The following is a 14074-nucleotide window of genomic DNA, read 5'->3' as shown; positions in this document are numbered from 1 at the left end:
CACTCGATGGACAACAGCGAATTTCCATAATTTTTGTATCAACTTTTTCATCAAAATAATCGAACACAACGGGTTCGATACTATCTAACAGAGTCTCTGATTATTTTTATGAATGTTCATTCTTACTTGTTGTTTTTTTTTAAATCAGTTACTGCAGTTCAGGTCGATTAAATTTCTACGAAAAATAATAGTTAACTAAACGTCGTATTTGAATGGTCTATTGAAACCTTGAGAAGAGTGGATATTGTTGATCGACGCTGTGAAATTTATCGTTTAATGCGCCGTCTCACATGCCGTAGCCCTGATAAGCAGCCGCCGGTGGTGCGTAGACACCGGGTGCTGCTGGATTACCGTATACTGCTTGTGGTGCATAACCAGGGGCCATCATGCCGGGTCCTGCTGTCAACATCAGTTGGGGCTCTGGCATTATCATTGGCTTGTGCTCCTGGTGGTCGGTCTCCTCGACACGTCTGCTCTCGGCCTCCTCCAATTTGTCGACCTGTTTAGATTTTTCAAAGATAATTATTCCATTTTTGCAAACATTTTCTCGACAACAATGAATTTTATCTTTTTATTTTGTTGCAAATTATTAATAAATTTGCCTCTTCATTTCGATATTGGAGAGATGAAGAGAAGTAGATAATGAAGGAAGGAAATAGTGACTAAAGTAAGTGTTCTTCGGCTAGTCATTAATTAATCTTAATAAAAAAAATAGTCATTAATCAATCTTTTCATGAAGGGGCGAAGAAATCCTAGCTTATGGATAAATAATGACAGTCGAAATGAAAATGGTTGACGTCGAGGAAAGAGGAATAAGAATTTTAGAAGTGATAAAAATACCCTGCACTACTGACAATTTTTGGCCGAAATTTCTGGGATACTTTTTGGAAATTTTTATGACATTTTAGTTGCACCGAAATTTGAAGGAATTTCAACATTGAAAATCTAGAATTTCATGGAGAAATCAATGAGAACTATAAATTTCAGTGCAATTACTCCCTGATAATCAATAGAAATCGGGAGAATTCTGGTGAATGTATTTTTTAATTTTCAATTAATTGAAAATTAAGCGTAATTTGGGACTGAATATTCATGCTCTCATCGAAAATTCAAACAAGTTGAGGTATTTTCTTGTTCTCATATTGCTGAAATATTGGGAATTTTATTGAATTTTTGGTGAAGTCTAGAATTTCATTATTTCTTTCCCTCTAAATCGCGTTTAATGTCACTCTCCTGAAAATTATGAGTCGATTATCCATGAAATTTCAATTTTTTCCTAAAATTGTAGTCAATTTTGAGCGGATTTAAATTTGGTCGATGAAGTTGGCAATTTTTATCAACTTTTTTGCAGTTTTCATTTAGTTAAAACGGATTGTAAAATATTCTGAAGAAATAATTTTCATTGTATTAAAAGTTCACAGCAGACAGTCAAATAATCTTACGCATTGTTCCGCTACTGAACATTCATATTATTCTCAAAATTTCTTGGAAACTAATGGACGTAAAAACAACTTTCTGAAGACAAATGTCAAGTACTTCGCAAAATCACATTCATTGTCACCCACAGCCCTAAACTATTTTCAACAAAAATTAGAGTCAGAGAGTTGAGCATCTACTCTGAAATTTTTCATTACTCCGCAAGTTTTCCTGAAATTAGTGAGTTTAGAGAGAGATATCTAAAAACCTCTCCATACAATTAACAAAAAAATATTCATTTTCATTCCCAGTACCTCCCAAATACTGCCAAAAACCTTCTTTAGCCCCACCACTCCTAAATAAACTCCGTGATAAATTCCCCTAAACTTCCCATCAGAGCTATCTCCACCAAATAATTCTCATCCCCCCCCCCCCTCGCCCTAATTAAAGAACAAAACAACCCCCACAAATTCGACACCAATACCAACCTTGGTGATGTACTCCCTCATGACTTGAATGAGATACGGCATAGCAAAGTGCAGAATCCGATGTCTCCACGCAAGTTCAAGTATAACATCAGGATGCAGTAGATCATAACAATAAAACAGGCAAGCAGCGAAGCAATCCTTGGAGTCCCTCTCCAAGAACCACTCGAGCAATTCCTCCGCGACCTCGGCATTTCTCGACTCAGCGGCATACTCCATAGCATCCCTAAACAATCTGTCCTTCTTGCAAAGTTCAACACTCTGCTTCCACCTGTTGTTCCCTTTGTACAAATAAGCTGCAATTCTCCTGAACTCAATGAGCTCGTGTTTCTCGAGCTGTTGGGCAAGAGCAATATTATCAAAATTGTCAAAGGCATCGATGGACGTCCTGAGCCCCTGGTAGTCCTCCTCATCGATCAGCAGTCCATTCAACGCCTCATTGATCGCCTTGTTATTCAACGCCTGCACAGACCTCAGATAGGGCTTGACAAGCTGAAGATGCCCAGTTCTCGTGAAATAAGCGACTGACCTCGTGTGATCCATTCTCGGCGACAGAACAAGAAGAATATCATTCAAAAGCAGTGGTTTGTATTCAAGATAAAATTGAATGGCTCTGTAATACAACTCGACATTAGCAACTTTAGTGATGACATCCTTGAAGTGTCCCTCCCTCCACGCCTCAGTTGGATGCTGCATCATGGCCAGAACAGCGTTGTCATACTCCTCGTACTTATCATAAAGGAACACAAGCTCAGCCCACAGATGTGCCGACTCAGCGGCTCTCAATACCTTGGGAATATTGACACGCGACCAGAAGAGCTCGAGGTGTTCACGCATCCTCTGTGGCTTGTACTTGCTGTAAAGAATAGCCAGCTCTGTGAACATTCCCATGTGTGCACGCTCGAGGCCAAGTGCTGCCTCCAGCAGATTAATCAGCTCCTCAAAGTGTCCACGATCCTGATAATAATTGATGAGATCCTCGAGCTCATCGGCATGCACGACAATGTGCAGACCACACATCTGGGCCAGACGGAATTCCCCACTGTCCACACAGGCGAAGCACACCTCCTTCCAGGTCCTCGTGGAATTGGCTTTTCTCGCCGAGTCGACAGCCCCCTGGAACTCCTTCAGGTGCACCAGAGTGATCGCCAGTCTCGCGAAATTCGAGACATTGTTGTACAGCAGTTTGGCAGCCTCGTACATTTTATCGTCGAAACACCTGTCCCCAATTTTCTGTATGTCAGCGTGATTGGGCCCAGAGATGAATTCCTCGAGATCGGCGAGTCTGTTGGTGCGTGCATAAGCGTAGATGAGCTCGCTCTCGATGAAGGATTCACGCGCCTTCTTCCTCGCCATCTGGAGGTAGCGCACGAGGTCCTCCCAGTGGGAGGTGCGATGGGCTGTCTCCACTACGTCGATGTAGGCCGATGGATCGTCAGCCTTGATGAAGCTGTCGATTGCCTCCTTAACGAGGCCCTTCTGGAGTTGGGCTCTGGCGAGCTGTGACCAGACTGCGGGCTCGTTGCATCTCTCAGCGAATTCGTAGGCCCTGTCCAGATTGGCCACTTGCTCGATGAGCACCTGAATGGCCGAGGTGTTGACGTCAAACTTCTTGAATATTGCGAAGGCCTCTTCGTACAGCTCGTTGTTGATTGCAATGTTCGCAATGTCTGGGGCGTCGTAGTTGTCCAGACGATTGATGTACTCCATTACACGAGTGCGATCGGCCTTGATTGCTGTGAGAATCAGGAGATTCTGCAGATTGCGGTGATCACTGAAGACCGAACTGTCGAGGACTATTTTTTCCAGGAGTTCGATGAGCTCGTTTGGCAGATCGGCTGTCATGAAGGCCTTCACTGTGACTGAAATGTCCTCGGGGTCTTGGGTTTCGGAGAGGGCTGTCTGCACCACCTGGTCAATCAGTGGACGCTTGTAGGGATTGCTCTCGAGAAGCACTTCGGCCCACAAATCAGGATCTCGCCGTCTAACCAGATATCTGGCTTCACTCTTGAATAAACTGTTCTCATTGCAAACAGCAATCAACTCACGATCACACTGGCCACGCTCGTATGCTATGCACGCCAAATGTGGGTCGCGTTTCTCGCAGTATTTTCCAACCACTCGGCTGTCGTAGAATTGATTCTCCTTCAGGAATCTCTCGGGATTGTTGTTACTGTCGATGTAAATTTTAGCTAGGGCGTTGTGGGTCGCTGGCTCGATGCAGCCCTCGTGGACGCGCGACTCCAGCCAGGGGAGGAGGAGCTTCAGGCGATTGCGTTTTTCAACTTCTTCGACGAGCTCGTCCGTGGAGAATTGCCCTCGCACTACCAGGATTAGGTTTTTTATTATGTCCTCGGAACAGTCGACGTCCAGGAGACCTCCCACCACCACTGGCAGACGTGATGGATTTACCTGGAAGTGGAGTCAATGGGTTATGAGAGCGATTTGGCGGGGATTCGGGGGATTAGTGGATCAATGATTCATTAAGCTGGGGGTGAGGGGATAATGCCATCGGGTGACTTATGGCGGTGGTGTAATTTTGACGTCTGGAGGGGATTTTGAGAGTAATGGGGCGGAGATTCTTTCGTGGGGAAAATAATTTCGGGAGAGGTTTTTTTATATATTTCTTGAGGTAATTGAACGAAATTAGGGGACATGTCAATTTTGTCAAGTGGGGAATTGACATGACAGAGAGGATATTTTCGAAAGATTCTCATCACTGCGTTAAAATCAGTCGTTTCTGGAATGATTGTATAATTAAGTGACTGATGTCACTTTGATCGTGATGAATTTATATAGAGAATGAGGTAACCTGGGGGAAATTGAGAAGAAAGTTTTTCTTTTTTGTTCTGATTTTCCTCATTGCTGGAAGAGCTCTCGTTCCTCAGATGATTGTGTAATTAACAGAGATGTCTTGGCTGATGTCACTTTGATCATTATGAATTTACCTAGATTAATGGGGTGGAGATTTTTTCGTGGGAAAAAGTTCTAGAGTTTCTTTTTAAATCACTTTTTCTTGAGGTAAATTAGTTGCTTAACGTAATTAGTTGACATGTAAATTTTGTCAAGGAATCAACGTGACAAAGAGGATTTTTTCTAAAAATTCTCATCATTGCGTTAAAATCATTCCTCTCTGAAATGAGTGTATAGTTAATAGAGACGTCTTGACTAATGTCACTTTGATCATTGTAAATTTACCTAGAGAATGAGTAAAACCTGGGGCAAATGGAGAAGAAAGTTTGTTTTACAGATTTTCCTTATTGGTGTGGAATTTCTCGTTTCTCAGATGATTGTATGATCAAGAAATGTAATTTCCTATTCTGGAATTTAAGTAGAAACGTAATAACTTGACTAATTTATGGCAATGTTATAATTTTGAAATTGTCTGGAGAGGATTTCGAGAGATAATGGGGTGGAGATTCTATAGTGGGGAAAAAGATTTTTGACGAATTTTTTTTTAAATCACTTCTTCTTGTAATTGAGTAATTGAACGTAATTACTTGACATGTGCAAAGTGTGTTCGTCAAGTGGGAAATTAGCATGATAGAGAGGACTTTTTCGACAGATTTGCATCACTGCATTTTCTGAGATAATTGTATGATTGAAAGAGATGGCGTTTTCTATTTCTGGATCAATTCAGAATGTGATAATTTAACTGGTGTCACTTCGATCATTATGAAGTTATCTAGAGGATGAGTAACACCTGGGGAAAATGAAAGAAGCTTGTTGTACAGAGAATTTGATTGGAACTCATTCTTGAGGTGATTGTATTATTGAACGTAATGACGTCACGTAGTCCAGTTTCATTGACAGTGAAATCATCTGCAGAATGAGTGGGTTTGAGAGGAAATGGAAAAGACTGTTTTTTTGTACAGATTTTCCCCATTGCTATTAAATCTCTCGCTCCGCAGGTGATTGTGTAGTCAAGAGATGTAATTTTATTTTGAGAGAGAGAAGATATTTTTTTTAGAAAATTCCCTCAGCTGCAGAAAAATCCTGAAATTCTGAACTAAAAAAATTTTGAAAAAAGATCTCTCAACACTTTTCCTCTAAAAATTATCTAAAAAATTAAGGAGTTTAAGAGGAAATGCTGAGAGATTGATTGCAGGAAATCTTCTCAATAAAAGGTCTCTCTACAATTTCACTTCAATCCCTCATTTCCAGACGATCGCAAAATTAAAACAGCTTTCGTTTTCTTTTTCTAAATTTATGCAAAACATAATCACTCGTGACTTATTTAAATCTGAGACTTTTAAGGGAGAGAAGATAGTTTTTTGTAGAGAATTTCCTCAGCTGCAGAAAAATGCTGAAATTCTGAACTAAAAGAAATCCAGAAAAACGATCTTCCAACACTTATCCTCTAAAAATTACCTAAAAAATTAACGAGTTTAAGGGGAAATATCGAGACTTTTTCTGTAGGAAATCTTTTCAACAAAAGGTCTCTTTACAATTTCACTTCAATCCCTCATTCCCAGACGATCGCATAATTAAAACAGCTTTAATTTTCTTCAATTCTAAATTTATGTGAAACAATCACTTGTGACTCATTTCAATCATCGAGTTTTGAGGGAGAGAAGATAGTCATTTGTAGAGAATTCCCTCAGCTGCAGAAAAATCCTGAAAAAGTCTCTCAACATTTTTCCTCTCCATTGTTCCCTACCCTGAAAAAAATCATAATCTCCAAAGTAAATCCTTACCTTCTGTACGTAAATCTCGATATACTTCTGCAGATTATTACGGTATAGATACAGAACAAGGTCATGAACAAAATCAAAACGATCGCAAACGATGATAAGGGGCAGTTGATCCGACAATTTAGCTTCTTTCAAGAAGTTCTTAACCCTCTCAGCATTGTAGCAGTGGCTCTCCCGACAGATGCGTTCGACCTCCTTGATCTGTCCGATCTTGCATGCCGCCTGAATGTACTTGAAGTGCACTTCTTGGTCCTGGCTGTAGTTAACAATTGATCCGAGGAAGTAGAACAGACCCTCGTACGACTTGAAGCTCTCGAAAAGATCGATCAGTGCTTTTGTTGTGAGTTGTTCGTGATACTTGGTCGCTATTTGCACGCAGATCTGCAAATTTTGTCGTATATTGGCGGTGAGCATGGCTTTGAGGCACTCCAGTGAGTCCTCGACAGAGAGGGTGCCGAAGAAACCGACGAGCCAATCGCCAGAGAGCAAATGGGTATGTACAACTGCACGTTTTATATCGTAAAGATCAGTGTAATGCTCCAGTGCACGCTGAAGTAGTCCAGCTTTCTCGCACAGTTGAGCGACGTGAGCACGATCGTAATGTGTGAACATTTGATTGCCAAGAATGGCATCAGCAACTTGAGGTGCAGACATGAGATTCATCTCGAGTAGACGAGTCTGCAGGGCTCCCTCGCTGGGACGATTGTTCTTGAGGGCATCCAGGAGAAAGGCTGTGCACTGCTGCACCATATTCTGCTCCATAAAAATGTCCACAATCTGATTGATGTCAGCCAGGGGCTCGTCGTCCTGCACCAGCATTTGAGCAAAAGCAACACCCTGATCTGGATTTATTCTCATGACATTCCGCAGCAGGAATATGTAGTCAGGAGTGTAAGACACCTTCTTGGCGTAGAGTACGATCTTCTGGAATTGTCCAGTCTCAGCGAAACACTGAATCACTTTGTTGGGGACATTTGCTCGCAGGTAGACGCTCAGGGCTAGGGTGGGGTCGGCCTGCTTCACCAGGTCACCCAGCTCCTCGCTGCACTCGAGCTTGTCCTCCTTCAGCCATTTCTCGAGGAGCTGCTTGCGACCTTGGACAAGAACTGGACGACACAGCTCCAGGGACTCGTATTTGTTCAGCTGGCCCTGGTCCAAGAGAATTCCGAAGTACTGGAGGAGGGGTGAGGTTTGACCTTGTGTGGCAGGCACCTGGAATGAGTGGAGACTATTGTGAGGGATGCATTGGTGAAGTGGTTTAATAATTCATTGCGATTGCAAACGGTTTGAGTCGACTTATCTCCCAGCTGAGTGTTTGAGGAATATTTCCGAATCTAAGGGAGATAGCGAAATTTTCGTAATTATAGTTGTTGTAGCTCTCAATCGGCTCTACAAAAAAGGTTTGAAAAATATTTTGCTATCTCCCTTAGATGCCGAGATATTCATTGAAAACTGGTCAATAGTCAAAATTGACTTGTGCCGTTTTACCACTTCGCTACTGATTTAAAGATATTTTGATTTGTTTGGCGTTTTCACGAGGAAAATTTATAAAGTTCATCGAGATTTTGGTCTGTCATTTGTATTTGACGAAACATTGCCCAAAACTCGGTCCTTAAAATGTCTCTTTCAAGTCTGTTTTAATTTAATTGCAGTATAGTTGGGACATTTATTTAATTTGAAATCGGAATTTCCACATGTCTAAACCAATGAACTTTTCAGTAAGTAATCTTCATTTTTCGTTAGTAAATTCACTGATTGAAAATGTCTTTACAAACAAAGTAAGCTCAAATGCATCGAAACCAGGTCAAAGCTGTGGCTAGAAAGAAAGGTTTATAAATAACATTTTCAGTGATATTTAACTATTTTAACTACTGAAATTGATGTTGATTCGATTTATTAGGTTTAATACTGTGACATCGAACTGACGATCAATCTCAATCTTACGGAGATGAAAAACCTCCAAAGCTATTATTTTCTGGAATTAATTGAACTCCAGAGGTTTTGGCATGTTCACTTGACAAAATTAATGAGCTTTTAAGCGAATGGGCATCATTTTTCAGTAGCGTATCTATTCAACAAATGCATTCAGAGGTGATGGGAACGGTATCAATCCAAAATTTCAGCGGAATCTAACAACCTCAATTAACAATTAATAATTAAACTTAATTAAATCAATTTCGTTTTGAATAACATCTCCAAAACCATGATTTTTTAAAAATAAATTGAACCACACGACGAAGTCAATAAACTTTCGAGAAAATACCCACTATTTTTCACATAGAATATCTGAACATACAAATTAAGCCCAAGTGCATTGAAATCAGGTTAAAACTGACTAAAAAAAGTTTCATAAGTAAAATGTTCTGCAATACTTCGCAATCTCAACAATTAACAATTAATGTTATTTGAATAACATTAATTAATTAATGTTTTCTGAATAATTATGTCTTTGAAGCCATAATTATTCAAAAATCAATTGAACCCAGAGCCTCAATCAGTTCCCCACGACAAAATCAATAATCATTCGAGCCAGTAATCATCATTTCCCATTACTCCATCCATCCAACAACAATTCAAATCTCAGGGGATTGTCCCTACCATGTTGATGATTTTGGTTACCACATGCATAATACAGTGGCCAAAAAATATGTGAGCTTTTTTTGAAAATTCCAATCAATAATTTTTCCAGCTGTCAATAGTAAAAACACTAACATTGTATGATGCAAATTGTAGGCCATCATACAATACTAAACTACAATTTGTTTTCAATGTTCTTGATCACTCACCCCTTATCCCTAACAAACCCTCCCTCCCCCCCTTCGATAAGCTGTCTTCCCTCAAGAGTAACAATTCCCCTCCCCTCCCCGCCAAACATCCTTAATTAAATAAAAACTGACCTGCTGAAATCGTTGAATAGTAGCGGGTGTTCTCAAAATCCCCTTAGGCGCATTAGCAGCGACCTTAGCAGCCTCGGCATACTGTCCATTCTGGAAAAGCATGTTGAATTTCCTCACAAAAAGATCCTCAGCCCCGGACAGATTATTCCTAACAGCCATCCTCAGCGCCAGCTCTGGATTCTGTAGAACCCCATTGATATAAGGTATGATGTTCTCCTCCTCGACCGAAACCGAGAGCACCTGTCCCTTGCGATTGACCCCGATGATGCCCCCGGACGCCTCGTGCGGTGCAGTGACGAAGATCGTCTCCCCGGAGATGCGATTCATGAATATACACGTGGCAGACTCAATATCGTACATGTGAATGTACCCATACTTGGTGATGAGATAAATGACATCGTACTTGGAGCTGACTTGCATGGCGACTGGAAAGTCGCTGCCAGCCTCTGGTGGGAAGAAAACATCGACAGCCTTCTTGGGAAAGGCTGTGTTGCCAGCTGGTGGCTGTCCCACCTCGATTATGTGAAGTTTAGCCCCCTGAACAGTTCTCACAGCGAAGCAGAAGAGATTGCTGGGCTCGGCATTTCCCTCCATTTTGAACTGTGCGAATGACGCAGCATGTCCCTCAATAGGCTGCGAACACTTTCGTTCGACAGAGTAGAGATGCATGGCCCCAACAACGCGATTGTGCTGGGCAGATATGCCTATCAACAGCAGCCACGTCTGTTTGGGATCAGTGCGATAATTGATAATCTGACAGCCATTCAGCGAGGCGTGCCTGTCGAACATCTTCTGAGGGGTCGAATCGCCCTCCATTGACCAGTGGTAGACAGACTGCTCTGTCACGAGGGCCAGGGTATTCGGCGATATCCACTTCCAGAAGACAACCTCCTCGGTCATCGTGTGGGCCTTCATCTTCGATTTCATCTCAATGTTGAATATCTGGAGGGTCTTCTGCGCCTTCAGGGCTATTACTTTGCTCGCTGGGTTCATTATTGCTGAATCGGCGGATATTGGCCTTCTTATTGGATTCGCCGAGTCGTTCATGTCGATGATAACAACCTGCGATGTGTCCCCAACTTTTTCACGCACGCAGATGAATTTGTCAGACTCCATCGTGAGGGTGTTGAAGCTGACATTGTTGGCGTTTATGCCGACAGCTGTGAGCTGGAAAAATTAATTTTTTTCTGTGAATAATGGGAATTAGCGCTGGATTATTTACGCTGGGGTACGAATTCACGAGGGTCTTGGTATTTTTTATGGGCGGCCACGAGTAATCAATAGCTCCTGATAAAAATATTAATATCAAATCGATTGGGGCGCTTATCACGGGCTCCACGAGTCAACGAGCACACTGAGAGGAAAACAGTGGAGGTCTTAAAAAAGAATTTTGTTGTGCCAAACATGCGAAGCGTGTCGCAGAGATTGGAAATTTTTATTGCTAACATTGATTTAGGGTGAGGCCAATTGCTGGACGGTTGAGGGAAATTCGAGTTTCGTGGTAGGATCTCAAATAAAAGAATCACCTAAATGGGGATGTGATGACTTTCATACCTTCAGGAATGTTTAAATTAGCAGAAAAAATTATTTCAAGTGAAAATAATAAAACAAAGAATAATTAAATTAAGAAATAGTTGAGTGCAGCCGAAATCCCTGATTTTTTTAATTTATTGAATGTCGATCAATAGAAAAAATAGTTGATCACATGATTATACTCCAGTAATATCATTGAAATGTGAAATAATCAGTACAATTTTTGTTTTACTATTTGTGGAATATTCGATGGAAATTGACCTGTTTACCCTATTTATGCTGAAAAGGCATCGTTTTGTATGAATGATCCACCTCTCGAACAAAATATTTCATTGTCTAGAAAGCAGAGCAATTATTCATATTTGAGACTTTCAAATTCGAACCAAACGATTATTTTTTCCCAAACAAGATTGGTTTGGAGCCTTGTTCGTTTTTCTCTCAGTGAAATTCGAGTTTCGTGGTAGAATCTAAAATAAAAGAATCACCTAAATGGGGATGTGATGACTTTCATACCTTCAGGAATGTTTAAATTAGCAGAAAAAATTATTTCAAGTGAAAATAATAAAACAAAGAATAATTAAATTAAGAAATAGTTGAGTGCAGCCGAAATCCCTGATTTTTTTAATTTATTGAATGTCGATCAATAGAAAAAATAGTTGATCACATGATTATACTCCAGTAATATCATTGAAATGTGAAATAATCAGTACAATTTTTGTTTTACTATTTGTGGAATATTCGATGGAAATTGAAATCGTCCAGAAATTGACCTGTTTACCCTATTTATGCTGAAAAGGCATCGTTTTGTATGAATGATCCACCTCTCGAACTAAATATTTCATTGTCTAGAAAGCAGAGCAATTATTCATATTTGAGACGTTCAAATTCGAACCAAACGATTATTTTTTTCCAAACAAGATTGGTTTGGAGCCTTGTTCGTTTTTCTCTCAGTGAAATTCGAGTTTCGTGGTAGAATCTAAAATAAAAGAATCACCTAAAGGCGAAATGACGGCTTCCACACCTTCAAGAATGTTTAAATTACCAGAAAAAAATTATTTGACGTCAAAATATCAAAACAAAGAATAATTAAATTAAGAAATAGTGGAGTGCAGCAAAACCCCATAATTTCTGGACGACTGGGCGATATATTTTTATTTATTAAATGCCAATCAACAGAAAAAGAACTGATCACATGATTATACCCGAGTAATACTATTCAAAGCTGAACTAATCAGTACAATTTCCATTTTATTAATTATGGAATATTCAATGCAGGTTGAAATCATCCAGAATTGGCCTGTTTACCCTAGCATGAAAATCACGGATCACGAATAAAACAATGTTACAAAATTAAATAAAGTAATCATTCGGGGAATGTAGGCGGAGGGGCGTGTGTGCGTGCAGAGTAGACGTGGCCCCCCTCTTTTTTTAAAAACACAAACTAACATTGAATCCAACCATCTCTCCGTGTTCTCATTACACCCAAAGCCCAGTACTCCCAATAACCCCGAGGACAGTTCGGTAATGCCATGAGGATGTTGCACCTTGGATCGATACCCGAGTAATCGACATTCACTCGTGCGGGGGATTTGCAAAAAGCCCCGAGGAATTGAGGATAAATAGGAGTGTCGAGAGTTGGCGAAAGGAGTCAATGGAGGGAGCTGTCAACCTCTACGTCAATTGATAATTTCGTTCCGGATGGCAGTGTGCGAGAAATCAAAAATCCATTTCGTTTCCCTCGGGGATTTTGCTTGTCACAGGGGGAGGCGGGGGGGCCCGACGAGGGAAAATGAGCAGGTGCAGGGGGGAAAATGAGCAGGAAAGGAACGTGGTGAACCACGTCGATGGCGGATGTCGGTCGACGCCGACTCGCCTCCATCTCTCTCTCCCTCACACTTTTCGAGCCCAATCCACTCGCCACAATCATCCATACCGTTTTCCTCACGCCCCTCCGCCCCCTCGTCACTCACTTCTTATCACCATCACAGGGGGGCCAATTGCGAGGGGTCAACCTGGCATTGGGCACTCGATCAATCAGGTCACTTACCTGGAGATGCTCCTGAAACCTTATGGGCAGTAGCTGCGTCATTTTAACGGTGTTTCGATCACTCCCCTGGGGCCCGATGACTTTAGCGAGCTGTTGTTGTGTTACTTCGGGGCTTTTATGGGGTATTGTCCGGTTTTTGAGGGCTCAGTAGACTAGCTACCGTTCGCGGGGCTTTAACGAGTGTCTTTCGAGGCTTTTACGGGTGACAATGATACCGACGTGCTTTAATTCAGTCATCAGCTTCACAAAACCGACTGACGCAAAGAGCGAATGCCGTCACTGCTTGCCGCTGACACCTATCATGGCCGACCAGTGCACGCCCCCCTCTCTCCTTTAGGGAAGAAAGTAGTCCCCGCGATTTGACACTTTTCGGCTTCTTTTTTTGGTTTGGATTTTTTGACTTCGGGAGAGAGGGGCGCGGAACTACGCGGGGAAACGGTGTCATTCAGACTGATGGGGTATTGATTTTTAACGCCGTTGGGGGTTGAGGTGATGGGCTGATGGAATTTGGGCACAGCACAAGCGCATGGATATTACCACTGGCGCTTGCGGCGCCGAGGGAGAGGGGAGATGCTTGAGGTAGTGCTCATCCCCTCTTTGTTAGGGGGGTTGGGGCGAGCGGTTCGCGGCAGCTTTACGGGGGAGTTTTGGGGGAGAATTATTGTGAATGAAGTGGCGGACGCGCGGCGGGAATTCGACGGGGCTGCGGGTGGAGTGAGGAGGTGCGCTGCAGGTGCTTCTGAGGTTTTGAGAATTTTTTTTATGGGAGGATGGGGTGAGGAGATTGCATTGCATGAGTAAGGGAGGTGGGAAAAACGGCCCCTTTTGAGTTTTTTTGGGATAGGGGTGGGTCGGGAAAATGGACACTTGACTTTTTGAAATTTCATGACTTGTTGAATTGGTCGTGAAATGGAATAATCTTATTTTTCAATAGAAAGAACAATTCCTACAATGATTCCTGTTTGTGATGAGATTAGACGGAGCGCAATTGATATATCTGTT

The 14074-nt window shown here is 41.7% G+C and overlaps 1 protein-coding gene across 1 annotated transcript in view; it reads right to left on the bottom strand.

The window, feature by feature from the left end:
- LOC107041281 (clathrin heavy chain) overlaps positions 1-13592 on the bottom strand; it is a gene marked incomplete in the record, with an annotated part of 16301 nt that extends 2709 nt beyond the window's left edge. The window contains 5 exon segments of the mRNA XM_015261760.1: positions 1-499; positions 1905-4313; positions 6599-7807; positions 9493-10659; positions 13073-13592. Of these exon segments, the coding sequence (XP_015117246.1) occupies positions 287-499; positions 1905-4313; positions 6599-7807; positions 9493-10659; positions 13073-13114 (5040 nt within the window).
- Between the last annotated feature and the right edge of the window lie 482 nt (positions 13593-14074).

Source organism: Diachasma alloeum, unplaced genomic scaffold, assembly GCF_001412515.2.
Source record: "Diachasma alloeum isolate Michigan unplaced genomic scaffold, Dall2.0 Dall_scaffold_00360, whole genome shotgun sequence".
Lineage (NCBI taxonomy): Eukaryota > Metazoa > Arthropoda > Insecta > Hymenoptera > Braconidae > Diachasma > Diachasma alloeum.
The sequence above is the reverse complement of the archived record's forward strand: the minus strand, read 5'-3'. Positions and strand labels throughout refer to the sequence as shown.